We start from the raw sequence: 27094 nt of genomic DNA on the forward strand, positions 1-27094 counted from the left end.
CGCGTGGTCCTACCGTTTTACCACGGTATTTCACATGCCTTAGGAAAATTTGCAACCTCGCAAGCAGAGTTGTGCCTAACTCGTTACAAGTAACTCGTTACTTGGTAACGGTTACTTTTTTTGGTAACGAAGTAACGATTCAGTTACTTTTAAAATATGGTAACGGTAACGGAATCAGTTACAAAATTTGGTAACTCGTTACTGACGTTACTCGTTCCTTTTCTTCAGCGCGGGGCAGCACATTTCGGCACTCCGTGTGGCGCAATGCGTGCGGATCTGACCTGCGTGACCCACGACCACATGTGACTCAAAGTATTATTGCAATCCCTGGCTGGATGTGTTGTTGTCTTTTCTCTTGTTTCCGTAATCTCCGACCATCACTCCTTCCCAAGAATGGGCACCAATTGTGTTATGGCTACAAGAAACGCGTTTCGACTTCTAGCCTTTTCTTGTCTTTGCTAAGCTTCTGAGCGCCCTAAATTATGACGCAGCCCCTCGTCTGTTTTCGGGCACCGTTGGTGATCGGTGGCACGAAAACCGGTGTCTTTTCTTGTGTCTTCATAGTCTCCGATCGCCCCCACTTCGGAAAGAAGGAAGGGTCCAGGCAAGCTGATATAGACTCATGGTAAGGGGCCGAGAGACACGGACCACGAAGGACGGACGACACATTATCAGACTCAGCAAAAGGTTTATTACAATGACCTATACCAAGACGCGACGCAGAGGGTCAACAAGACAAAACGAAGGGTCACTAATCACGTTGACAAGTGTGGCGGCATGTCTGTTGGATCCTTTAACTATGCGCGGTAACGTAAAAGTAACTCGTTACCTGTGAGTAACGAGAACTCGTTACTTTTGTATGTCGGTAACGAGTAACGTACTTAGTTACTTTTTTCTGAAGTAACGGGTAACGGTATTTAGTTCCTTTTTTTCGGTAACGGGCACAAGTCTGCTCGCAAGGAATCAGAGTAGCCTACTCTGTTCACAACAAGCTGTCCACCCTAACACCCTTCATGAAATCTGGTCAACACCAGCGTTGCACCACATCCCACACAAAAAGTTCGTAGACTGCAAAAAGTCGTGCGTGTACCGTATACCCCTTCGGTGTGGGGGTTCTTACATTGAGCAGAGTGGCCATTGCCTGAATGATAGACTTCGGGAACATGCTAATAATGTCAAAAACAAATCAAGTACTTCTGAAGTTTTTAAACATCTGGAGGGCTGTTCCGGTTGTTCGGCAGACCTTCCCGGAACCAACTGTTTAAGCTCCTGCAATGACAAAAAGTGGCAAACGCTTTACTGTTTTCGTCTTGTATGGATTGAACAGTATATTGCGCATTATTTGCATATGAATATTTCAGTATTGTTGCGGTGAATCACCTCATCCCATCGTCATTCATGTAGTAGTTGTTGTTTCAGTATACAGAATAATAACACTGGAGGACACTGAGCACGTTCTCGTGCACTGTTCTAGATACGCACCTCAAAGGGCTACCATGAAATCTGCCCTCGACCGACTGGACAACCGCAACTTTGACCTCGTAAAAGTGCTGGGTCCTTGGCCACCTGACAAGAGGGATGCTGCCTTGTCGGCGCTTGTGACATTTATTCAGAGGTGTGCGTTGGAGTTGCCTGTTAGGACTGCATGATTCATTGTGCGCTACGTTAACTCGTGATTTGGTCTTTGGTCGATAGTTATCGGGAAAGCCGGGGAGTTTCTCTTTTCTATTTTTCCCCCTTAGGGGGGGGGGGAGATTGATTATGGGAGTAGCCGAATTTGTTGTGTGACGAATTCAATCATTTTTTTTTTTTTTTTTTTTTTACATCAACAAGAACATACCACGCAAGCTCTATCTTTGACTCCCGCTCTATAAACTCTTCCGCGAGATGTGCGCCTTGACTATGCTGGCCATTTGATCGACTCAGGAAAAGGGTTTATGGCATTTTATTCGCATGCGGCACCTGAGATAACACTTTGGCGCCTCACCTCCATGAGAATTTTGCGCCCCCTTCACACATTCAAGGGGTCTACTACCCTGTAACCCCCCCCCCCCCCCTCCCAACCTTTCGCCGCCTCTGCACTGGCCTAAGTTGACCTGCTCCGTCCTGTTGCGCTGTTTCTTTTATTCTTTTTTTTTTTTCACATCAGTTATGTCTATGGGGTGGTGGTGGTGGTGATGGTGAAAGGGCTTGCCGTTGTCGGCCTCACGTATGTGGGCAACGTCACGACTGACGCCCTGGGGAAATGTGCGTCCTGGGCCGACTTCTACGGGAACTGTGCCGACGTATGTCTGAAAGCGTCTGAGGAAAACCATTATGTCTATGAGAGAGAGGGAGACAAAGAACCATCCATTCAAGTTCTCTTTTCCTGTTACGTTGCACGTTTTTCTTCTTTGCATTCTTCGTGCAGAGCTTTGACCTGTTGTTCTGCAGAACGTCATTTTCATCGCTGCTTTCTGTTTGATATCTACGAACGTATGGGGTCGAGGATTGACATATTGATGTAGGCAGTGAAGCAGGACAGACCCTGGGATGGATACTTTCATTTGTTTTCTGTCGTTCTTTTTTTTTCTCTCCTTCTCGTTCGTTTTCGTTTGTCTTCTTTTTGTCATCCGTCGGTATAGTTGAGTTTAGCGAGTATAATCCTGCCTTCATGAGGCCAGAGAACTTTGCAGCATTTAGTGTACATGGGTCTCAAAGAGATGAAACACATGGTCACCGCTCGTGATGCTCAAGACGGGGTGTTGACCTTTCAGCGCCTGTTGTTGGAGAATCCTCAGGTGGGCAGACACAACCAGGGCACCTATTAGCCGTGACCTCTCTCACGGTCACACTTCTCTCACGACATAAAAGGTCAGGAATCACTATTCTTAGTGAGTGTTATACCCTTGTCACATGGCATATTGAATGGCGTTCCTAGCGAATGACAGTCGCGCCGAATGGCATTCGTTTGTATAAGTGCATCGAGCTACACGAAGAAACAGAATGTTCTTGGCAAATGATGCAACTGTCGATAATTAAGACAGCTGCTCATCTACAGCTGCGAAACTCTATGCCATACTTTTCTTTCTGCAGCACATCGTTCACTTTACCGCACGGGATTGGGTCGTATTCACTGACTCAACGTCTGCGCTGTAAGCAATTGAAAATTCTGGCATCCGAGGCTCATCCGCACCGTTGGTTATGGATGTGTTAATGGCTTACAAACTTGTCTACGAAGCAGGGCACAGTCTGGTTCTCTAATGCGTTCCAGCCCATTGCGGTGTCGAAGACAATGAACAGGCCGACAGCGCCGCAGAAGCAGCTCTCTCGTCTCGGAGACGGACGCGTATTGCGCTGCTGAGAGGAAATCGTTGTTCCGTACTTCGACGCCCCGTGAGTCCCCTGGCTTCCCGCCAATGGACCGCTGACATTCTCCCCCCAGCCATGTTGAGCAGAGTTGATCCAGCGCTCGGTTTCCGCATGCCTCGACATATCTCTGGTCAAGATGCCGCATTAGTTCATCGAATGCGCCTTGATGTGGCTTTCACACCACAGTGGCGTTACCGCTTGAGGCAAGTTGACTCTCCCCACTGCAGTCACTGAGCTGCTGTACAAGATCTAGAGCACATTCTTCTCCATTGCCCACACTACCAATCTTCCCGAACCGTACTCTCCGGATACCTTAACGAGCTGAACTCTCGTCCCCTCTCTCTCTCACAAAATTGCTTGGTCCCTGGCCACATTCAGCTCACCAACGCTCGGCCCTCAAAGCTCTCATCACCTTTCTGGATACCATAGGACTTGGATCCTTATTGTGAAGGGGCTCATTATTTCATTCCCCGCATCACCACCAGCAATGGGGTAGAGTATCCCCCCTTGCAATGAAACTCCCCAGTCTCGTAATAAAGTTATTTGTTTGTTGTTTATTTCTTTTTCTCGAAACAGCGAAACATTAGATTATTTCGCAAAACCGTTGCATTTCGACGTCGTTTAGTTGGTCATTGGTTCGGTAGGCACGGTAGCTTTCCGATGGCGCTATCAACGGGTGTACCTCGAAATAAAGGGATCGAAATCCCCGCTGCAAAATAAACTACTCTACATAAATGTTATCTGACAATAAAATGCACAGTTGCACGCAGGAAACTGCCAACGAGCTTAGACTAACCTGGACATGGAAATGCAAACACCGAACTTGGACTAACCTAATAATAAACTAACCAACGTGCTGTTCCGTCGTGCCCGCCCTGCTAAGCCTAACGGTCGCTAAAATGTGGCTTTCGTTCGCAAAAACGGCTTGGACAGACATCGAAACCCCGTTAATTTGAGTGGTTAAATAGTGATACCGTGTTTTTAAATGGGCATGTCATCTTACGAAGCAATCGAGCATTCTTACCTTGATGCTCCTTGTTTCGCATCCGGGAATATCGAGGCCCTCCCTTATCAACGGTCTACTAACATACTCTAACAGCTTTAGGACAACGTCGAAGTTGCACGATCACGTTTCCGAAATCATGGTAAGCCAATCGCCTGATCCCTTTGCAGTGGATGACATCACGTTGCTGATATCTGATTGGCTGACAGCGATACGGAGTCGGAATCGGAGGACGCTTACAATTTCCTAAAACTCCCTATTAGTTCCATCTTCCTGTAACTAAATTTACCGACTTCCCCCTTATACGTCGAGAAAGCCGAAAGAAAAATATCCAGATGTTGTCTCAGCTCAGTGTACCGTGTGTCGCTAACGCGACCGTTGCGCGCTCTGGCGGCGCCAATGACGGAGGAATCTAATGGGATTGCTCCTCCTTAGGAAGCTGCTGTTTACAATCTGCTCCGTGCGAGCCTCTACAAACTACCCTGCTCGTCAAACACGAGCCACCGAAAATAGTTTGGCCATGTGTCCTTTTAGTGCGTCCCATTACCGCGGCTCCTGCCTCGCGTCGGTCGCTGTAGGTAACAAACGAGGATGGGATCCTTCCTGCGCCTTGATGATGGCAGTCGTCGGGGGGGGGGGGGGGGGGGGGGGGGGGTAATTGCTTCGAGCAATCTGCCGTCCAGATTACGAGCCGTAATCCTATCCATATCCGCTTCCGTAGCCGAATTTCAACGCGTTCGTGTTCGTCACGCGAGAGCGACGTATAGGGGGAGACGGAGACACCGTCACCTTTCTAATGTAGATAACACGCCGGCCGATGTTCGGAGTTGGTGTTTTCTTATTTTTTTCCTTCTGTAATTCTTGTGTATATTCACCGGACGATCACTTATGCCGCGATGGTACGATACTGTTCGGTTTCCCAATGCTCCACCTACTGCACTGAACGCGGAATAAACGTGTAAAGCAGGCGACGCGAGGAAGCTACCCACACTCCGGTGTTGATTGTTGCTCCGCAGCGCGCCGACACCGTTCGATCTCGGAGCGAATACACTCGGCGTTCTTGTGATTGCCCTCAAGCAGACGCTTGTGGCAAAATCACTATCTTGTCCTCGTCACGCATCACAGGCATCATCATTTTGATGTCGCGTGACTTCGTTTCTATGTTGGGTCACTTTTTCGGGTGAAATGCCTTTCCCGCATACGGGAGGAAGGGGGGAGATGGGTGCTACTGATACATTCATGTGAGAGAAACTGATGTTCTGAAACTGAAAAACTGAAACATTCATGTGTTACCGCTTTTTTTTTTCATTCTCTTTCTTTTTTTTTATTTTGTCCAGCAAGCGGCCCGCAGTCAAAGGTGCATATGTGGGTCAAACGTGCATTCCATGCGCATTATAGTAACAAGGACCACATTGGAGCATCAGGTGTGCTTCGCATAGTTTATTGTTGCATTTAAATTGGCCATCGCGTTGTTTATGGACCAAGCTAATAAAACTAAAACTATAAAACTAAATGATGTCTAATTCAGTTTAATGTTTAATTTTGTTTATAATGTTTGCGTCAGACGTGCGTACTGATTGCTATACTAAGTAGCGCGTGTGCTACGTGATACAACGTGATGCGTAATTCGAGTTCCATTTCACTAAAAGCGCTGAAAACAAGGACAACACACACACACGTACAGTTCGGTGACTTGGAAGGGTGATGTCTTTTAATTTTTACCTTTTCATCTTTACAGTTTTCTTTCTCCTTTCATTCATTTCATTTCCTTTGTGGGAGTAGCAGAATTCGTCAGGTGACGAATTCAATAGCTTCCGTTTTTTTTCTATAATCAAACTCAAACTCAACACACACAGGAATTGGAATTCGGAGAGCGATCAGGTTTAACGCGAATTGGTCCGAGACTGGTTTGTGAGGGAGGGGCGGATAATAAAAAATAAAAAGTCAGACACTATTCATATTCCGGTTTAGCGCCTGCCAACGGGTTCACGTCAGCATAAAACCGGGAAAACGAACGTATTCGGCCACTGTAAATCATATTTTTTCCACCCACAAACGCGTTCTGGAGTAGCCAGTTCTGACTGGGTCGGGTCTAACATCTCCTTATTTTTCTTTCTTTTCCAATTCCAAATCATACGGTGCTTCTTAGGCAACATGGTACCGTGGCGTATTCCTCCAAAGTGTATAAGTGCGTCGCATTGGCTGAGTATATACTTGGTCACTCTCTGTCTCGCTCCACTATTCTATTGACGTCACGAGTTCTTTTTTTTTCTTTCGGTTCCGTGTTAGCGCCGCGAAGCAACTGTGGCTATGAGCGACGTACAGATGTGGACAGATGGAGAGACGACAGCAGGAAGGAGTGGGGGACAGGGAGGGGGTTAGTATGCGTCCTGGGCCAACTTCGGGGGGAACTGTGCCGGCGTTCGTCTGGAAAGTCTTCGGAAAACACAGGGAAAACCTCAGACAGCACGGCCGGTGGTAGGATTCGAACCCACCACCTCCCAGTCTTCAGCACGACCTTGACTACCACTGACGAGCCATGCCGCTGATACGTCACGGGTGTGGCGCAACAGGTCTAAATGCGTTACGCCTTTTTCGCGAGAGTTCATTTTACGTTTCGAACATAGGTAACGCGGTAATTTCACGAAGAACAAGGATTCCTAGAACGAGCGGAGTTAAGTCCGGTCGTCTTTACTGCGGAAAAGATGGCCGTTTATTGTGTCGTTGTGAGCTTTATGCGCTGCAGCACACATTAAAACTACGTATAATTCAGCTTGTGCCGTGTAACTACTTTTTGTTTTGCAACGCGTCTCGCTCTATGCCTGTGTGCGATGTCGCCCCAAACTGTCAACATATCGTTAATAATAGGCACTTGCAGACAATTATGTTGTGCGCAGCCAGTGCCAAGCTTCAGACACAAGTTATGCCACCTGTACAGTTCGTAAGCTGTAATTACAGTGTACGTGACGTCTATGTACATTGGGCTCATTACGAATGGGCTACTTCTTGTTTACCGTGTAACCCATGCAAGGTCTAGGAGGCCTCTAAGCTCATTTGAGCGATGCAAAAATATTAAAACCCTGCAGGACATTGTGCACAAGAATCCAGCTGTCTTTCCACGCTTTCCACGTGGTGGCACTACGGGGGGATTGTGCAGATTTCATTGGTAACTGTGCTGACATTTGTCCTAAGCCATCTGATGAAAACACAGGGAAAGCATCAAGACAGTCACACATGACGGACAGACAGACGCATATAGTGTTGTTGATATGTGAACTCTCGTAGTTCCAAAAAGAAACAGCGAAGAAGGACCACGTCAACGCACCCCTTCTCCCTCTCGTACACTCTCCTAGGACCTTTTGAGATTTACAAAGACTGTCTCCTAAAAAGGGAGGCGGGTGATTTTTTTCCCACCTTTTTTTCTTCTTCTTCTCCTCATCTTTCCTGTGTTTTTATGCCGCCTTTCTCAGAGAAAAGGGAAAGGAATTGATTGTTCTGCTACGCCCCTCTATCTGTCTGCGCAAAGCGGCCTTTTCTTTCTTCTGCTTTCTTATATACGCGTTATTCTTCGCCCCGTTCCTCGCCTGATGTCGTCTAAATTAAACTTTCATCGCAAAAGCGTTACGTCTAAGGAGTCTAAGCAATCACGTACGTAACATCACTGTTTTTTGTCTGGCTCTAGAAAGCTTATGCTGTTCCATTCGTACACTCTGAAAAAAGAAAAGAGAGAGAGAGAGAGAGAGGAGTAAATTGGGAGAACAATTAAAGTTTCTAGTCCCCTAGACTGCAATTACTCCTCATTTTAGCCCCCTGACCCTGAATTTTACTCCCTGGTGCTGCAAATGGTCGCTACGCTTCGCACACACCTCGGTGCATTTAGACCCAACAGGGAGTAACACGACTGAAGTTACTCATTTTTCCCTTAGAGTGTACGCGAGTGCAATACGTAGTGTGCGCGAATCGGAATAGAAATTGTCAATTTATTAATTGAAATTATTTTCAGCACCACTAATTTAATGAATTCCAAAGCGCATGTGAAAAAGTGAAAAAGCGTGTGCATGTAGTTATAATTTGCAAACTCTTATATAGATTATTATACTTAGGGTCTGACTTTTTCGGGTTAAGTGTCTTTCCCGTATTCTGGTAGGGGTGAGGTAATCGGGTGCTATTTTGAGATTCGGAGTGGAATCGGGTGCTATTGATACAATCGGGAGTTATCGGGTTACTTTTTTCTTTCTGTCGAGCAAGCGACCGTCAGTTAGAGGTGCACATAGTGACCGGACATGCATTCCTCGCGATTTATATAGTCATAAACACCGCATGATGTGACATTAAATTATTTTCGCATAGTTTATTGTTGCACTCAGATAACAGTTTCTTCAGACGTATGCACAGATTACTTCTAAATCGTGTACGTGATACATGTTACAACGCAGCACGTGATTGGAATTAGGGGAGAAATCGAGTTTAACCCGAACTGGTCCGAAACTAACTCTGGAGGGGACAATCGGGCAGAATCGGGTTAAACTGAAAAAGTCAGACCCCAATTATACTCGGCCACGGAGAAGACATAAAAAAGTCCTTTCGGTGTGCTTTTATTACTGGTTGTCATCAGATACCCCCCCCCCCCCCCACACACACACACCACCACCACCACCAAAAAAAAGAAAAAAGAAAGGAAAGGAAAAGCTGATGCATAGTTGAGAGCAAGTCAACCCTGCAATTCGTCGATTTCGATGCACTCGTTGCTGAAGCTGTCGTTTTTCAGTCCCAAAGCAATAAATAGCAATTGCGATTCATGTTCATCCGGGATACGAAGGGAGGCTCGAGAGGATGCGTGAGCTAAGATGTCGTAGCCCACTTCTCCATCTCCCGTTGCTCCCCCTCCTTCTTCCTGGTTCTTTTCCCAGAATGTTGAAATCCAATCCAAGTCAATCGCGAGCGCGATTATTCGTCGTGCACAACTACAGTCGTCTCTTCCTTTTTTCCCGGTGTTTTCTTTTTCTTCGCTGCCCTCTCCTGCGTTCCTCCGTCTTCCTTGAAAAAAGTTTGGGGTCAGAAGGTGGCCAAGGTCACCCCGTTCTGTCTCTTATTTTGCGCATTCGAGAGATTGATTTTAGATCAAGTGTTCCTGTTTCGCCCGGCCGTGTTGTCCGCTCGCCACACCATTATCAACAGGAGGGTGCTAAAAATAGCGCCTATCAGCCGGTCCACCCGGAAGGAGGCTCTGTGCGTGCTCTATATAATACCCCCATCTCTCTGTATATATATATATATATGTGTGTGTGTGCCTGTGTGCGTCGCGTCGACGGTTTCTACGACACCTTGGTGTTATACTAGAGCACTATAACAGTAGGGAAAGGAATATTGCGTCGCGCTTGTTCTGTGTGTCCCCGGTATCGAACGGGAAGTTGTAATGTGGGATGTAATGCCCCGGCAGTTTCGTTGGGAGCATCGATTGTCTTCTGCTCGATGTTATCCGGCCGATTGCCCTTCGCTTGTCGCGCTAAAAGTACTGTTTTCTTCCGCCGTTTATTTTTTGAACGCTGCGAGGAATGTTACTGTCCCTCAGGGATGCCTTGACGCTGTAGAGCTTTTATTCCTTTTAGAATGGTGGCTTAGACTTGGACAACAGCTCAGAACCAGCAAGAATTTATTACAGCATATGGACAGCGGAAGGCTTCAAAAGGGAAAGGAGGTGTAAAAGTGAGGAGCGAGGAGCACACATCTATCGATCTTTCACTCCTCGCTTTACACCTCCTTTCCCTTTTACGCTTCTGCTTTGCACTCCTCATAATAAATTATTGCTGTTCTTGACACGTTGTGCGCTGTTGTGGCGAGGCTGAGTCCTCATTGTCAAGGTGTTCTCTCTTATCCCCTTCACACTAGCTTGCTCGCCTAATTCTTCTTCTTTTTGGGACGCTGTCATTGGCGTAACGGGTGGCTTCGAATAACATCAGTGACGGTGTGACGTCGAGACTGGGAGGTACCCGGGTTCGAATCCCGGTGCCGGCTGTGCTGTCTGGGGTTTTTCCTGGGTTTTCCTCAGACGCTTTCAGACATATGTCGGCACAGTTCCATTAGAAGTCGGCCCAGGACGCACATTACCCCAGGGCGTGAGTCGTGACGTTGCCCACATACGTGAGGCCGACAACGGCAAGCCCTATCACCACCACAACCACCACCACCACCACCAGTGACGGTATTAAGTCGAATGACGTCACATTGGATTCTTGTGTTAAACGTAGCCTAAGTTGGGTTAGTCTGTTTATACCCATGGGGTGACAAAAGGAGCAGAAACGTCGCGTGATTACTGTGACCGTAAGCGATGCTACAGACGTGTCCCTGGATTCGAACGAAATCTCTGCATACGGCGGCCTGTCCAAGCACCTTTTGCCGTGCCACAGGGTTGCAGGTTTCCTCGGCCGAGTTCCAACCCGTAACCTTGGAATCAGTAGGTGTTCACGCTGCCTCCTGATCGGTGAGAAGAGAAAAGGTAATATAATAGAAGATTATGCTAAGGAAAGGTGAATCCGCGCTAGATGTCAGAAAATCCATCTAGCCGCTTTTTATTCAGGTGCAACTTCAGCACGACCCGGTCCTCAAGCTGCGTGAAAAATGATGACCTCAGCGCATATTCACGAATCGCATCGACCAAATGCCGTAACTTTTTCGTGTACAAAGATATATACCGAACTCAATATCCCCTAAGGTTCTAACTACCAAACTGCGGTTGACTACAAAAGTGCTAATATTTCCTTCCTGTACAAAAGTGCTGCATGGCTTACTTATGTACTATGTTCTACGTATACAACAATAACAGCTGCCGTGCATGATGGCCTTCCCATCGATGCACAATCCCCATCGAGGATCTTTTCTCCAGGTGAGCAGACTCAGAGGTCCCCCTTCTTTCCACGAAAGCGAACTATCGCGTATGACGAATTACGCCATCGAACCGCGGCGTGCCTTCTGGTAGCGAGAATAATTTTGCGCGCTGTCGTCTGCTTCTTTACACTATGCCGTTCTGCCGCTGTCAATAAGCTAGTATCTCTCTTTGAATGGCGGCCAGAATAACATCCACGTTGCTCAGACCCGTTATTTCCTCGCTTCATATTTTTCTTTCTAGTTTTTCCTCCGTCCTATCATTTTTTACGATGTAGTGTCTATCGATTGAGGCGAGCGCCGCCAAAGGACTATATCGTCGGCTGCCTTTTCTCCTTGCAAGGTGATTCGCTTTTGTGGCGCCGTTGCACGTTGTAGCTGTTTAGTATGGGCCGAACGCGTTTAGAGAGCACCATGCTGTCGGGGCCAACTATGTACGTGCTTCCCTTTTCGTAAAAGACGGCCGTAAAAAATGGCGCTGACGAGGAAAAAGTATTGGCGAGTATTCGCCCTATTTCACCCGCTGCGAACGAATGTCACCTCTCAGCAGACGATTCTGGCTCCTGGACGGCGAGCTTCACCTCATTAAGGGTTTTGCTAGGGCGAAACTCGCTTTACAGGCATCTAGGCACGAACGTGGCATACGCGGGTGAATGATTCCAGAAGCACGAGTCTCGCCCTATGAAACATTCTTTTTTTTTTTACTTCTTCGTCTTCTTCTTCTTCTTTTTGCAGCAGTATATATATGTTTCATTCAGTGGCATATACCTTGATTAACGCTCTCATCGTGCCCAATGTAATGATCCTGTATAAACAGAAAAACAAAAGGCAAGCGCATGTGGGACCACCGCAGCACCTTTACTTCCAGTGTGAACTATAGGTGCAAGTGACGTAATTGTGGTGGTGGCAAATGAGACACAAAAATGTGACACGGCACTGTTGGGGGACGCATCCGCTACGTAGAATACGTCAATCTCGTTTTGTGGCAACGTGGTTCACGCCATAGTATTTCAACGCTCTCTTCAACGTCATGTTCGTTCGGCGCCGCTCAATGGCTTCTGATTGTGTTCAGCATTTTGTCTTCTTTCTGCCAACGCCCGGTTCTTATATCCTTCTACATATTTTCTTTACAAATGTCGCGACAGTTCCAAGTTAAGTCGCAAATTTTGTTGCTTTTTTTTCCATTTTTACACTCTGTTTACGTTTATTAGTTTGCTGTTTCCGCACGCTTTTGTATCGTAGAATTCGTTATGACGAAACGTTTGAGCAGTCAAGCAGGCGTGTAGCGTCTCGCGTTGCTGAGTTATGACCGCCGCAGTATAGAACGAAAAAGCGTAATTTTTTTTCTGGCGTAGTCGCCACGTGCCGCCGCCGTCTCAAGGTCGCGACAAGTCGCAATAAGTATCGCGCGTTCATCTATGATCTATCACGTGATACTGGTGCCACGTGTCTCGGAGGATTGTGCCGGTAATAGTACGCGTTTGGAATATGTCTTAATTTCGTTACGTTGCGGACACAGTGCGGACACGTCAAAAGATGAACTGAAGCTTCACAACGCCCAGTCGTGATGCCCACGTGAAGGATTGCGCCCGCCTCGACTTTTGGCCATCTCTACGAACGTTATTAAACGGGTGTGTAGATGGCCAGTGCGTGTATTTGTGTATCGAGCGAAGATGGGTGCGTTGGTGCAGCTATAGCATGGTGAAACGGTAGCACATCTAACCAGAAATCGATATCTGAGGGTATAGGTTCCACCCTCATTGCCTTGGGGCTTTCCATTAACCGCCATTTTAACTACCCCTTTTTCTCCATGTATATTTAACCTATTTAACAACCAGAAAATCGCAATGGTGTTCGAAACGTCGTATACGTGATTCCCTCGAATCATACTTACGTTTTGTACAGCTTATTTGCATAGTTAGACGTTATAAGAATATATAGGAAGGTTCTCCTTCAGCATCAGAGATACGGTTTTTAGGTTGAACGCCATAATAGATGGCTAACTACCTAAAATTGGTTAATAAATTCCTTAATTAGGAAATCTTTGCAAACGAGCCGAAACGCGCGCATCAGGAGCACGTGACCTTCGCCGTCGGCGGCTTATCTGGGCAGCGAAAAACAAGTAACTGGAATAGATCTACACGTAAGGTGGCTGTTCAGCCTATTTGTGTGGCGACATGCTGCACGTGCCGCGGGGTAGGACTGCGGATAATTATCCGCAACAAAGCTCGCCTTACGTGTAAATCTACTCCCAATTATTGCTTTTTAAATTTCTTTTTTCAGCATCTACTCCAAAGCACGTCCCCCCCCCCCCCCCCGCACACACCCTTTACGTGGAATGAGCGCCGTCCTCCCTGTGTGCTCCTGTTGCGCATGGTTTTGGTTTCGGCTCAAAATTTGTCGATGAATATTTCATCGTTCGTATTCGTTTAAGGACTTTTTAAGGACGTTCGTAAGGCTTTCAACGCGGATTGTCTCTCATCCTGCTGTCTCACTAATTAGGGAGTTAATTAATGAATTTTAGCTAGTTAGTCATCTAGTAGTAACACTCTCTTAGAGAGGATGTCCGTCTGACCGTATAACTCAACTGCAAAAACGGCGTTCATGCTGCTCTCGTAGCTTTAAGAAAATTATTGCGGATAAAAGAAAACGCTGTATTATAATCGTGAAATAGAACACTGGAGTTCCGCCCACAGAAACAATGAACAGAAGAGAATAAAAGTTGGAAACGGGTCGTACTTATCAGCACGCTAACTTTTCCCCCCGTGTCGCACGTCAAGCTTATCCTCCCTTCTATGTGGGCAACTTCCTGCAAGCTTTCTCCGGATGCCAACTATATCAGGAAGAGCGTTCGAGCCGTATGGCGTGCAACCGGGCCTCATTGATAAGCTTTCGTGCGCGCGCGCGCACGCACGCACGCACAGAAAAAAGTCCGTGCTTCATTCACCGTACCTGGGCGTTGTCAGGGCCTTTTACGCCGGACACTTTACATGTACTGTTTCCTCAGAGGTTAAAGGGGCGATAAGGTGCAAATATTTCGTACGAGTACCAGGAATCCAGCGGTTTTAGTCGCATCGCGGTCGCTCGTGTTCCGGTTCCGTCGTCTACTAACCCATGTTAACTTCGGCGTGCGGACCAATCAGGGCCAATGCGGTGCCAACACAGGGCCAATGCGTCTATACACAAAAACGCGGTTCAAGGAATGGGCGCCGCCATTAGTGCTGCCACCCCGTGGTAGTCACAGGAACTGTGCACGTGTGGACTGCCGGTTGCCGAGTTTCTTCGTTTTCCCGTGTGTTTTTTCGTTCATTTTCGTGCCCGTTCATTTTCTCTCGCTCGGGAACTGTTGTTGAAAAAAATATCGCATCGGTCAGCACTCCTCACGTGAGCAACTGTGTGTATCTCACGCGGAAGCAAGCAATCTTCTTTTTCCTTGATCTTCCAGGAGTTGATACGCTACTCAAATGTTTCGCGGATGACTATTTATTTATATGGAATGTTACGTTATCTTCAGTCATACTCATTAAAGACGGCGGCCACCAGTATTCATTCCAATAGGAATTTTGGCAGTCCACCCCTCTTGTGTCGTCGCGGGGAACGAAGCTAAGGAGCACACGGAGACTAGCGGTTTGATGGATGCTTTGCGCGACAGCGTTACGTAGTTTGTGTGTGTGTGTGTGTGTGTGTGTGTTAGCGCCGCGAAGCAACTGTGGCTATGAGCGGCGTACAGACGTGGACAGATGGAGAACAGCAGGAAGGAGTGGGAAGACAGGGGCGGGTTACATAGTCAATGACGTAGGAGTCCAGGTCGTCTATGAGCACAGGGGTGACACAAACCCGCCATTGTTGTAACCACCCTCAAGCGGGTGCTTTTGGCAAAACTGCCATCTTGTCCTGGTCGCACGTCATAGAAAACGTCATTTTCAGGTCATGTGACTTTGTTTATATGTCGTTTTGCCGCTTACCGACATATTTTCGCCGTCACAACACCAAGAGATTACCGTATTTTGCCAGCGTAAACTATGTGGTGCTTCTTCCGCAACATGGTAGCCCATTTCTCCTTAGTTTAAGTACATACATGGCATCGGCGCGGTAAGTATTAACGCGCAGTCGTCATCACATCCTTGGAATTCAACAATACGAGACTTTGTGTGCAAAACTGCGCGTTTTACTGCAAGGTTATCGGATAAAAATAATTACTGTGATCGAAAAACATCCAAAACGTCGTCCAGAAACAACAACCGCATTGTTTACAAACGGTTTGGCCGGCGATCACGGGCGCCGCCATCTTTAAGGTCACGTGCGCCTTGACGTTTGCTGTGACGTGCGACCAGGATCTGTCCAGGATGCATTGCGTTCGCCCAGCACGCTTTCGTCTATGGAGGAATACATTGGATGCCACCCCTGTGTCTATGAGCCTGTTGCACTGAAGTTTCGTCCGACGTCCGCAGCGCCAACTGTCCTCCTCTAGTGTAGAGCGCCGTTACTAGACGACCGTGTACGGCGTGTTCCCTGCCTTACCGCTGTACCGCGAACATAATCTCTTTTGTGGAAATCCTTGCGCCACGATTTTTCAGAGCCGCAGTGTAGGTGATACATGCTTGTGTACGGAAGAACGTCCGGCTACACGACCACACATGGCGCTGCAGAATACGGTTTGTAGTGTCCCCATACGTCGTGAAACAGGCCCATATACTGGAAACCTGGAAGGGGGTGAAAGAGCGCCTGAACAAAGTGGAGCTAGGAGACCCTCGTAATTCACAGATAGCAGAACACATATGGACATGCGGGTGCATTCCTGATTTTCATTCACGGAGGTCCGCCTTTTCAAATCCCCCGGCGTGCATGTTCGCCAGGTTGTAGAAACCGATACTATAAAAATGAAAGATGATAAGTGTATCAGCACTCCTACCGCGCCACTCTTTCAGAAACAAAATACGCTAATCGCCCAAAGCATGTGATGGTTTGGGTAAACATCTGTATCTGGTCATATTTGATCGTGGCGCCATTCTTGAGCAATCATGCTCGCTTTCCTTCTCAGTAAAGGTTGAAAGCGGCTGCCGTGCGTTTGTGTGTCCTGACTTACCATCGTTTTTGCCGGTTTTGCTTCAGAAATGCGTGCACTCGTCGGTCATAAATAGTGGTGTGTCGCTTATCTGTAACGCAGTTCACAGGAGAACTCGTTATCCGTGCTCTGCTTTACCTCCGTTTTTGTTTTTTTATTGCTTATCCGGTGTTTGCTACGTGAAGGACTTTCAACAGTTTTTCAGCACCAGTGCCATTCTAATCCGGAGGGTGCCAGGGGATCCCGAACTTGGCATTTGGTTCCATTTGCATTGTTTCGCAGTAACGTCATCTCTCACAGAAGCCTTCCATTCGTCTCTCGACTCCCCTTTGCCTCAGTGCGGGCAGACGGTGTCGATAGTTCCCGGTCAGCTCTCCATCGTCTTCGCCTGAATGTTACCCGTACTCCATCGTTCCGGTTCAAGATCAGGCAGCGTCCCTCTTCGGCGTGCCCCTCCTGCTCCACCGACGCCGACACCCATCATTTACTCTTGACCTGTCTAAGACATGCCGCTCCTCGGACTGCACTCACGCACCGCCTATCTGCCTTGGGGCACAGAGACCTCTCTTTGGCCACCCTACTGGGCCCTGTAGGGCAGAAGCAATGGGCTGTTACCAGAGCTCTATTATGCTTCCTGGGTGACTCTGGGCTCCTAGACTGCCTCTGAGTGATCGTGCACTCATGCCCCCCTGCTGCCTATGTGCCGCTTGCGTCTTTTTCCTTTTCTGTTTAGAACTGTTTTTTCTTCTTCATTTTTTTCTTTTTTTTTTACAAGGAATAGCAAGTCGACTTCTGTCTGGCTGACCTTTCCTTTTTGCCTGCCTTTTTTTTTCGTAATAAACATATCCAAACCCCCGGGAAGCCAAAGAGGTGTTCTATATTTGCAGGGCACAACGAGTCGATGCGCGAGCGTCGGCTTTCCATCAGAAAGCATTTCCAGCCTTCAGGCCTGGGCCCAAAGAAGCGCTGATGGTTGATGTTGGCCTGTCTGTCATTTACGACATTCTGCGGGAGAAAGGGGGGGGGGGTATGGGCTTGCTATTAGAAAACAAACACATACACACACACAAAGAAAAAGAACAGATAAATCACAATCAAAGAGTGCGGACAAGGGTCTTTCGAGTGACCCTTCGTGATCGCAAGTGAAACGTGCATGGATATCAATGTCCTTAGGACTCGATGAAGCGCTTTTACTTGTGTTTTTTGTTTTTGTTTTGTACGTGATAAAATGCAGCCCACTGCATGCAAGCTTGTAAGAATAAACGGAGCAGTTTCAGTGTTTTTATCTTTTTGTCGCTTGGTTTGGCGACGCGAGGAGCCAGATTGGTGCTGATAACGGCGACATGCCCACAGAAGAAGAGGCCAAGGCTTATACCGAACCGCGTTAAGATCGCCAGTCTCGACATGGGTGGTTTTCAAGTTGAGAAGTGGCGCTACGCATGCTGGGTCTTCGAACTTCCGGTCCGAAATTTCGCTCAATTGGAGCAAAGCAAAACTTCATAAACGCTGACGCTATACGACTCCAGCAGAACTTCGAACCGGAAGCGCAAATCATTGCAACTTCCCTTACGCAATTTTAGCAGGAAGTTGCAAACCAACCATTCGCAATCCGGACGATAGAAGGTGATAAGCGAGGCATGTTGCATCTGTTTCTGCGGGCCAGGTGGTGCGACTGAGCAACAACGTCAGAGCCCCAAAATATGCAACGCGCGGTAGTTTAGCAGACGACGGCGGCACTTTCAAATACACAGTCTCGAGTTGTTCGCACTTGGCAAGATGCAAAGATGCGCCGCTTTTGCTGTGGATTTCCTACAGGTTTTGTAGCTTTCCTCGGCGCCATACCTCTTGAAACACCATGCAACACCCGCGTTCTGAAACTACTTACTGTTGGATCCGTGGCCGCTTGGGCCCAGAATGGCGCTGTGCAAACTTTGCTGCAACAGCCCTATACTGTTGCGCGTTTTCTGAAAAGCATACCTGTGATAACTGAAGTACGTGACATAGAGCTTCCATCGAAGTCGCGCTCGTCGTTGCTGTTCAAATGGTGGCACAGTTCCCCATGAAGTCGGCCCACGACGCATACTAAGCCCCCTGTCTCCCACTTCTTCCTGCTGTCGTCTGCCTGCCCACGTACCCCGCTAATATGTTACAGCTTCTTCGCGGTGGTTTCGCTAAAACGAAATGAAAATATATTTTTAAAAGAATCCGGCGTTTTTCTGTGCGCGGGTGCGGTTATACACGCGGATCCGCGCAGATATCGGTGAAGTATTCTTGCTTGTGGGTAGAAATATAACGTTTTCAAAAGCGCGCCCCTGCGAGGCGCGCTGATATCCGCATTTTATCTGCAAATAAGTATTTGTGTCTCTGCCGATGTCCCGTATATGGGGGCGCCACAGTTGAGATCTAGTAGTGAATCCAAAATGGGGTCGAAGTTTGTCATCCCTTGTATTGTTGTTCTTTTACAACGTTTGTAACATAACATTTTCGTCATGCGCTGTATTCCTACAAATGCCATGATTGCGGATATTCTCAATAACCGCGCGGATGCGGATACACCCATTTCGACTCGTGCGGACGTGGCGACTGTCAATCCTATTAGCTCTCACTTCTATGCATGATTCCACTTTGATTACAAGAACACCTTTGCAACAATCACTCCTTTAGAAGCAGACTATGGCTGCGTACCCCGGTTAGTCGACTGCCTAGCGTTGCAGGCTCCATGGCAAGGCTGTTCCAATAGTGACAAGCAAAAGGGTCTACTCAGCTGCCTAGTCAGGCGGCTTCGCGGACGCGAGGTATTGGAACGCAGCCTATTTTGCGTGACGTTGCGCGCTCCACCTGTGGACCATTCTTCCCGCCTTACCCCTCCAAGTGGAAAGAGAAGGGACGACACGTATAAAGGAAGAATATGCGGTCCGTCGGCATTAACCCAATTATCTCGACGGTTCCTGCAGGGGAAGCTGCCTCACTGAGGTGTGATGAAGATAATCCTTGACACGTAACGGGGGAGGGGATGGATCTATTCGTTGGCAGTGCTAAGATGCGTAGTGACGCCTTTTTTCCCTTCCTCTGCAACCGAGCTGCGTTTCGCGCTGGAAATTGCATTAAATTGCATCGGATTCTTTAATCGTTCCAAAGTGAATTCTGCCGCGTATAATGCTTTGCGCTCCAACTCATGTAGAGTAAGAGCAGTAAAATATATTATTATTGCGAACGGCGAGAAATTAGCCGAGGCGGGCTATACCAACATGGACGACACAAACTCGTAAGCCTCGTGTCGTCCATGTTTGTATCCCGCCTCGGCTAATTTCTCTTTGTTTACGTAGTATACAATACAAGTCGCCCTGCCTCGTGTCTGAATGAGAGAGTGAGTGAGAAAGATGTAAGAGAGAACGGGAAGAGCGTGATTGGTTGTTTGTCCCCCTTGTACTTGAGGAACTTTAGCTAAAGAAAAAGTCATGCTGTCGTGGTGTAGCGGTCGCATATCTGATCGTAAATCAGAAGGCGCGGGTTCTAACTCTGGCGTCAGCACTTTTTTTCTCAGTTGTTTGATTTATATTGTTATTTCTTCTCTTCCAGGACTCTGCATTGGGTACGCCAGTGACGCTCAGGGTTGACAAAAATGGCTTTTTCCTCTACTGGACAGACCAAAACAAGGTACGTACCCTCGTTATCTTATCTATTCCCTTTTGTGTTCTGATGATTGTGCAAGCGCTGTTTGACCTAGCCACATGGCGACTTGTACGCTTTGTCGCATATTACTCCGCAATTACATCTACAAAAAAAAAAAAAAGAAAAAAAAAAACGCCCCTAGAGAGCAACCAGAGCGGTGCGGCACGCCTGTGGAGGCACGCACAGCACGACGGCAGGCCTTGGCAGGTTGTTTGTACAGTATGAAGGGGAAATGAAGAGAATTTGAATTTGCGATCACGGCAGTGCGAACGAGCATTTCCTTTCTTTTTTTTTTCTTTTTTTTGTTGTTGTTTACAGGGCTTCCGACGGCAGTGAGAGGGGGGGGGGGGGAGGCGCTTCACGTTTACCCTGCCCCTTGCGCAAACTCGCCTCGCGACGGCTCTGCAAAGGACACTCGATGACAGCACAATAAAACCAAAGAACGAACACGACTTAGATTGGATTGGATAACAGGAACGTCGAGGAGAAGTGGCATTGAGTGAGCCAGGCCGTGGCGGCTCCTATGCTAGAACGTTGGGAGAGGGCTCTTTGTGTCATACATTTACATACCTCAAATGCATCTCTCTTAACTTTTCTTCTAGCCTCTCCCATTACGATTTGTACGGTATTGCACGACGCCAGTTGCGACGTCTTTCCTAACCGCTCATGTCCATGCGCGTCACGCAAACAACCTTGGAGTCGCCGAGGAGCATTTTCTGCGCACTCAACAGATGGCGCAGATTGCAACCAGATTACGACTTGTCGTAATCTGGTTGCAATCTGCGCCTGTCTGTATGTATGTCTGCGCCTGTAAGTGTGTGACACAAAAAAGCCCTTTAACAACGTTCTAGCATAGGAGCCGCCACGGCCTGGCTCACTCAATGCCACTTCTCCTCGACGTTCCTGTTATCCAATCCAATCTAAGTCGTGTTCGTTCTTTGGTTTTATTGTGCTGTCATCGAGTGCCTTTGCAGAGCCGTCACGAGGCGAGTTTGTGCAAGGGGCAGGGTAAACGTGAAGCGCCTCCTTCCCCCCCCCCTCTCACTGCCGTCGGAAGCCCTGTAAACAAAAAAAAAAAAAACAGAAAGAAAACGCTTGTTCGCACTGCCGTGATCGCAAATTCAAATTCTCTTCATTTCCCCCTTATACTGTACAAACAACCTGCCAGGGCCTGCCGTTCGGCGCCCTCTCTGGCGAGGGCGCCCTGGGCGGCTGCCCCTTTCGCTCCACCATCGCTACGGCTCTGGTCCTTTGGTTGCTTCCTATTTCGTAAAGAAGGGGCACCGCGTAAACCTACTACGGCATGTGAGACGGATCGATCTCTAGTGCGACACCTTACTGGCTAAGCAATTGAGGCCGGGTTGTTGAGATGTCCCTATGCGCCCCCCTTGTTACTAGGTGTTATGAGAGTTCCATGTGTAATATTATGCACACTTAGGGAGATTTTCTTCATGACGTCTCCTTCAGTGCGAGAGTCATGGACGACGTCATGCAAGTCGGTCCGTGGATTAGTTTTCTCATCTCAGGGTCACCAACGTGCGCTGAAAGGAGCAAGGGCGTACTAGGAGCGTCCCAGAAGTTCTCTGCCTGACGCCCGACATAGGAGTGCGTACACACACACGAATCTTTATCATAGGACATATAGGAACCTTCTAAGATCAGCGGTACCAGAAAGGGTGCATGCGGGCTGCACGGTTTCCCTTTGGCGATCCGCGCAATTGAGCTTAAATGGAGAAAATGAAGGCGCGTGCCGTCTTCGAGCATCTTTCTCATAGAGGCCTAACTCCAGCAGGAGTCCACCGAGGCATGGTGTCGACGATGCCCCGTCCTACAGCACGGCGAAGAAGTGGGACGTGGAATTCAACGAGAGGACGACCCCCCCCCCCCCCCATCCTGGCATGCCTGAGGAAGTGACCGCACAAGAACACATCCACACGATGACGTCATAACAGACTGTCAAGTCGATATCTCACCACTGCTCAGGATACAGGCACATCCAAAAGCACAGTTTAGCGCATCTTGGCCATGCACAATGTCTCTGTCAGATGGGTCTCAAGATTGATCACGCCTGATCAAAAACGCTCGTAATAAACCGCATCCAGGGCTTCTGCTGTTCAAGACAGATCCTACGGACTTCTCTGCCCGGTTTGTGACTGTGGACCAAACCTGGGTCTACCGCCTCGAACCCGAGAGCAAAGCCCAGTCAAAACACTGGAAACGCACCACCTCTTCACCGTCGGGCGAGGGTCGGTCTGCTTCATGAACAGGCGAGGTGACGGACACGGTTTTCTGGGATTCGGAGGGAGTGCTATTCATCGATTTCGCCGTGGAGTACTACGCAACCCCAATTCATCGTTTGCGGGATGCCATCGAGGCCAAACGAGGCGATATCCTCCGGAAGGGGGTCCTTCCATCAGAACGACGCGGCCCCACATCGTGCTGATGTGGCGATGGCTGCCAACCACTCCAGCGGCTTTTCTGTGGTCAACCACTCACCATACTCGTCGGATCCCGCCCCAATTTTGCTTCCATCTATTCCCAAGATGGAAAAAGGCTCTCCGGTGTCCACTTTCCCTGTTATAATGGCGGCATTAACTCCGTGATGCGTTTTTTAAATTTTTTTTTATGATCAAGCTTCCTATTTCTCCCCATGGGGATCCAAGCAGTGGAACATCGTTGAACGAAGTATGTGGTCTTTGACGGGGACTACTTTGACAAGTAACATTTGTTCATTCACCTGGGCCACCTTCTTCTAGTTCTGGTCGATAACGTATGGGATGTCCCTCCTCCTCGTAGTGTACTAACTCTTCGTTCTCGTTCCTGTTTTTTTCAATTATTGTTTTTGTATTTCAAATATTTTGTTGAGCAGCGGCTTGTTACACATTGGTGAAGTGAAGAAAGATGTGGAAATTTTGGCCTCACTCTACGTTGGGCCGAGTAGTAGTCGTACAGATAACAGACAACGTGTGAGAAGTTCTGCCAGGGCGTAAGTCGTGACGTTGCCCACCTCTGTGAGGTCGACAACGGCGAGCCCTTTCACCATCACCACCACCACACCACCACCAGACAACGTGTGATACGCTACGACATGATAATTGATAATTCGTTGCTTTACGTCGCGAGACAACTATGATATGAGCGACGCCACGGTGGTCGATCTGTGGACAAAATTTTGCCCACTAGAGGGTTCCTTAAAGGGGCACTAAAATGCCACCGCAAGTTCACTTAAAATTACGTTACACGCCATGTTAATTTCGCACTTGTTGTCGTAATTCAAAACTTCGATTCCGTTACGAGGTTCCAATAGGTCACCGGTAATTTCGTGCGGAAATGACGTCAGTGTCCTCGTTTCCGTGTCAAGCGCCTCACAAGTTCCGATAGGCAAGGTGCTTTGTGATCGCTACTTGTTTAAAATTGGTATCCCAGTCGCCTCTGAAGCAGTATGGGTGGCTGTTGCGCTGTTGTGAGGGGCTGACTATTCCCTATAGGACTACAATGCCAGGTATTGGCACAGCGACGGTAATGCTGCGCACTACTTCTTCTTATGAATGTTTGGAAGAATATGAAACCCACAACATCAAAAACGAATTTTTGACATTTTGATTTTAACACTTTTTATTTTCAGCTGTACCTGAAAATCGCTGCTTACACACGTGACGCCCGCTTGAAGTTGGCTTGTTGCAGCCGTTATACTCAATCGTACATTACGTGCGTGCTTACCGTCTGTAAATTAGTTCATGTACACACACAGAAAAACACAGTCTATTAGTCAGGTTCTGACAGTCGCGCTTTACAGCCTTGTAAAGATGTCGTCGCTTCAGCCCGAGCATCGGGTATGCATCGGGTTTTTTTTAGTCCGTGCGGCGCGTGAACGCGCGTGCCACGACATGGAGCAGTTCCGGCGAAAAACATAGCTCGACTTTCGAAGCAGGCTGGTGTCGCTGTCTGCAGCACGTGAAGATAATTGTTGTCACTAGAACATTTGGGATTACTGTTGTGGGCTACAATTCAGTAAATCGGTATTGAAAAATGCAGCCTTGCGCATCGTGCGCGCACTAGACAACGCTACGACAGGACCCGTTCCAAATCCACACCAGCACGATAGGCATGCCCGCGCCTCTCCTGCTGTCTGATTGGATGCCGCCGATATCTTTGCTTCCTGAGGATCCCGTTCGTTGCCGTTAAAGACGGCTCTGTTTTCATTGCGTTTTTCTTCTAAACCGTAGCGCTGTGTGGACTAATTTTGCGTGCAGTATACTAATTGAAAAACACGGACTTTCATTTGAGAAGAAGTTGTTTTTGCATTTTAGTGCCCCTTTGACGTGCATTGAGATCTCTGTACAACGTGTTTTTTACGTCCCTCGCGGAGGACGACGTGCCTAAGCAACTTGTACCCTGTCACCAGCTGGCGTCCTCGGGCGGGTTCGAACCCGCAACCTTTGGATCAGGATGACAACATACGCTGACACGCCACCAGCTGACTCACCGAGGCCGGAACGTCTGATACGGACGATACAGAAGGCGTGCACGGGGCACAAAGACGCGGAAGACATTCTATTCCCAAAGGGCTCAACCAGTCGAAGAGTGCACCGTTGAAATACCTGAAAGGAACGAAGCGATAGTAAGCAACAGAAAAAATGCTACCAATGTGACAGCATTACGAGCTCGTCAAACTGCTCTACGCTATGCTCTCCAATTCCCTTCAAAGATGTGCAACGAACCGCAGACGTGGCACGCTAACAGGACTCTCTTCTTCCGCTTCTTACCGTACCCTGCCAACGAAGTTCCCCCCTTTTACGTTACGCCGACTACTCCAGACGCCTTGGGTATCGGATAGAAAGAAGAATGCCCCTCGAAGGCCTTGAGACACGAAATGAGATAATGGAACATAGCTTCCCTGCACAGAGCTCCCCCTTATATACGGCTGGTCATTCTTCGAGCACTTTCTTAATGCCGACAGGACAGTTGATAATCACAATCTGTGGCTTTACGCCGCGAGACAACTGCATATATGATTATGATGAGCGGCTCCACGCTAATCGGTTAGTGGATTACTTTTTCACATCGGACGCCCGTCTCCGTATCACTCGCTGTTCAGTATAGCACACGTGCATTCTTGCCCATTACGTAGGAGCTGTCAGATGAGGCAGCTCTTCAAGTGCGGTGCATAAACGTCTCGCCAAAGGGAACAGGCGCTGGAAATTGTGGCACTTGTTGGACCAAAAAGTTCGTAGCATAGCGTTGCTTAGCGAGGAATAATTCGTATATTGGACCGACTTCGTATGAACTGTGTCTATGTCTTTGCCTTGTAGCGCCTCAGAAAATCCCAAAGTAAACGCCCACAGAGCACAGCCCATGACGTGTGTGTTGGGGGATGGGTGGGGTAATGGCAGGATGGGCTGGCCGTTGTTGGCCACACAGAAGCGGGCGTCGTCACGACTCTAGCAAAAAGAGACGGATGGAGGATGAAGGGTGGAGATGTGTAGAGGGTGCGTGAGTTCGTCAACGAGTGCAAAGTGTTATAGAGGGGTCGTTCCCCTCCTGCAGAAAGAGAACAAGGTTCCTTGCTTTAGCGGGACGTACGGCATAGGAACCACCGGGGTAGAGCCCATGATATGGGCCAGATAGAGTCACATCCCTTCAACCAATCACCAGAAACGATTTTAAACGCATAATGCCCGTAGCTACGAGTGGCCCCCTGTACGGCTGACGACGGCCCGTTTCCATTGCTACGGTAGATACATAGGGGGGGGGGGGGGATTTATTAACAGAAAAAAAAAAAAAAACAGAAAGGGGTACATAGCGAACAGTCCTTGACTAGGCTGTAGTCGTGTTTAGCAAGAGAGCGGCAAGTTTATGTCCCATACTAAGAGAAACGTGTCTACCGAAAGGACGAAGACAGGACGGCACACACACACACAGCGCGTACATTCACCAACAACGTGACTGATAAATGCCAACCGGTTTTTATACAGACGATTTTGACGGTATATAACAGCCGGTTTTTTAGACGCGCTTCTCCTAGTATGGATCTATACCAACGTGCCCAAGGTGAAGTGTAAACAGTTTGCCCCACCCTACGCTTCTTATTGGCTGCAACACCTAGCCGCTTCGCTGTGCGTCGCGACAAGTAGTGAACTTTCTCCGACGGAGTGATTCTGTTAGGTTTGAAGGACTACATTTCGTACCGTTCTTAGGTTGAACACGGATATAGAAGGTGTTTGCTTTGACGGGACGAGTGTCTCTATCATACTACCCATGTTATTGTGCTCACACTGATGCCGTTGCCACCGAAGTGTTGGAACTGCTTCCGTCTTACAGTGTCCACGTGAGATTTTCGCCGAATCTCTCGTCCATGCGGCAAGACAAGGAAGAAAAGAAACGTACGAGTGGGAGCAGCGCCGACGAGCAGATTAACCACAAAGAGTACCACGAAAGGTGAAAGAAGTCGAGGTACATTTCCTAGCGGTCGTTATTTGCAGGCTCTCCTTCCGGATGCTCGACCGCAGTGAGCACACGGCATTGGTGCTTAGGCCCCTTATAGTGCTGATAAGAGCCCTGTGGGCAGAAACGTAATTCCCTTGAAGAGGCAAGGTCGCTTCCTACCCAGGATGGTCGGTCGTTCATTTCGAGATTTCTACCTTTAATTAAAGAAGATGATGTCGAACAATACCGCACACACAAAAGTGTATATCTTCTTATCGCTATATTCCTATCTATATATGTGTCTTGCAGCGGTATTTGCAGCGGAACGCAGAAAATAGAAAGGCTGGTGTATCGAAGTGGGAAGGAAGGGATAAGGGTTGACGTACCGAAAGATGTGTGGGACAGAAAGAGGGGATCGTCGTGTGACGTGCTGTACATGCCGCCCAGCCCTCTAGGGTGCTAACACGTGTTCCGCGTAAACTAGGGTGACACGTGACAGCACGTGCTGACAAACTAGAATCCTAGGACGAGTCTTCGGGATGAGTGGTGTTGCAAGGCGACTTCCTTCCCGTTTGCGTGGATTAGAATTCTTAAAACCGGACCGCAGAACGGCAACTCGTGCATTATTTACAGCAGGGGCGGCGCAACGTCCTGGATTGAGAGGGACCCCAGAGCCCGACCGGCGTCCCCTTCCA

At 48.2% G+C, this 27094-nt stretch overlaps 1 protein-coding gene across 2 annotated transcripts in view; it reads left to right on the forward strand.

Annotated features, from left to right (window-relative positions):
- The window catches only part of LOC135396740 (1-phosphatidylinositol 4,5-bisphosphate phosphodiesterase classes I and II-like), a 175727-nt gene that overhangs the window by 83256 nt on the left and 65377 nt on the right, over positions 1 to 27094 (forward strand). The window contains exons 1-2 of one of the 2 annotated variants that reach the window (XM_064627882.1): positions 19231 to 19274; positions 19881 to 19958. Coding sequence is in view for 1 of the 2 variants with exons in the window: in XM_064627881.1 (XP_064483951.1) it covers positions 19881 to 19958 (78 nt within the window). In the remaining variant the exon portion in view is untranslated. Of the gene's footprint in view, positions 1 to 19230; positions 19275 to 19880; positions 19959 to 27094 lie in introns of those variants that run through there. The other variant, XM_064627881.1, reaches the window with a different exon arrangement.

The sequence above is a fragment of the Ornithodoros turicata genome, chromosome 6 (assembly GCF_037126465.1).
Source record: "Ornithodoros turicata isolate Travis chromosome 6, ASM3712646v1, whole genome shotgun sequence".
NCBI classification, from domain to species: domain Eukaryota; kingdom Metazoa; phylum Arthropoda; class Arachnida; order Ixodida; family Argasidae; genus Ornithodoros; species Ornithodoros turicata.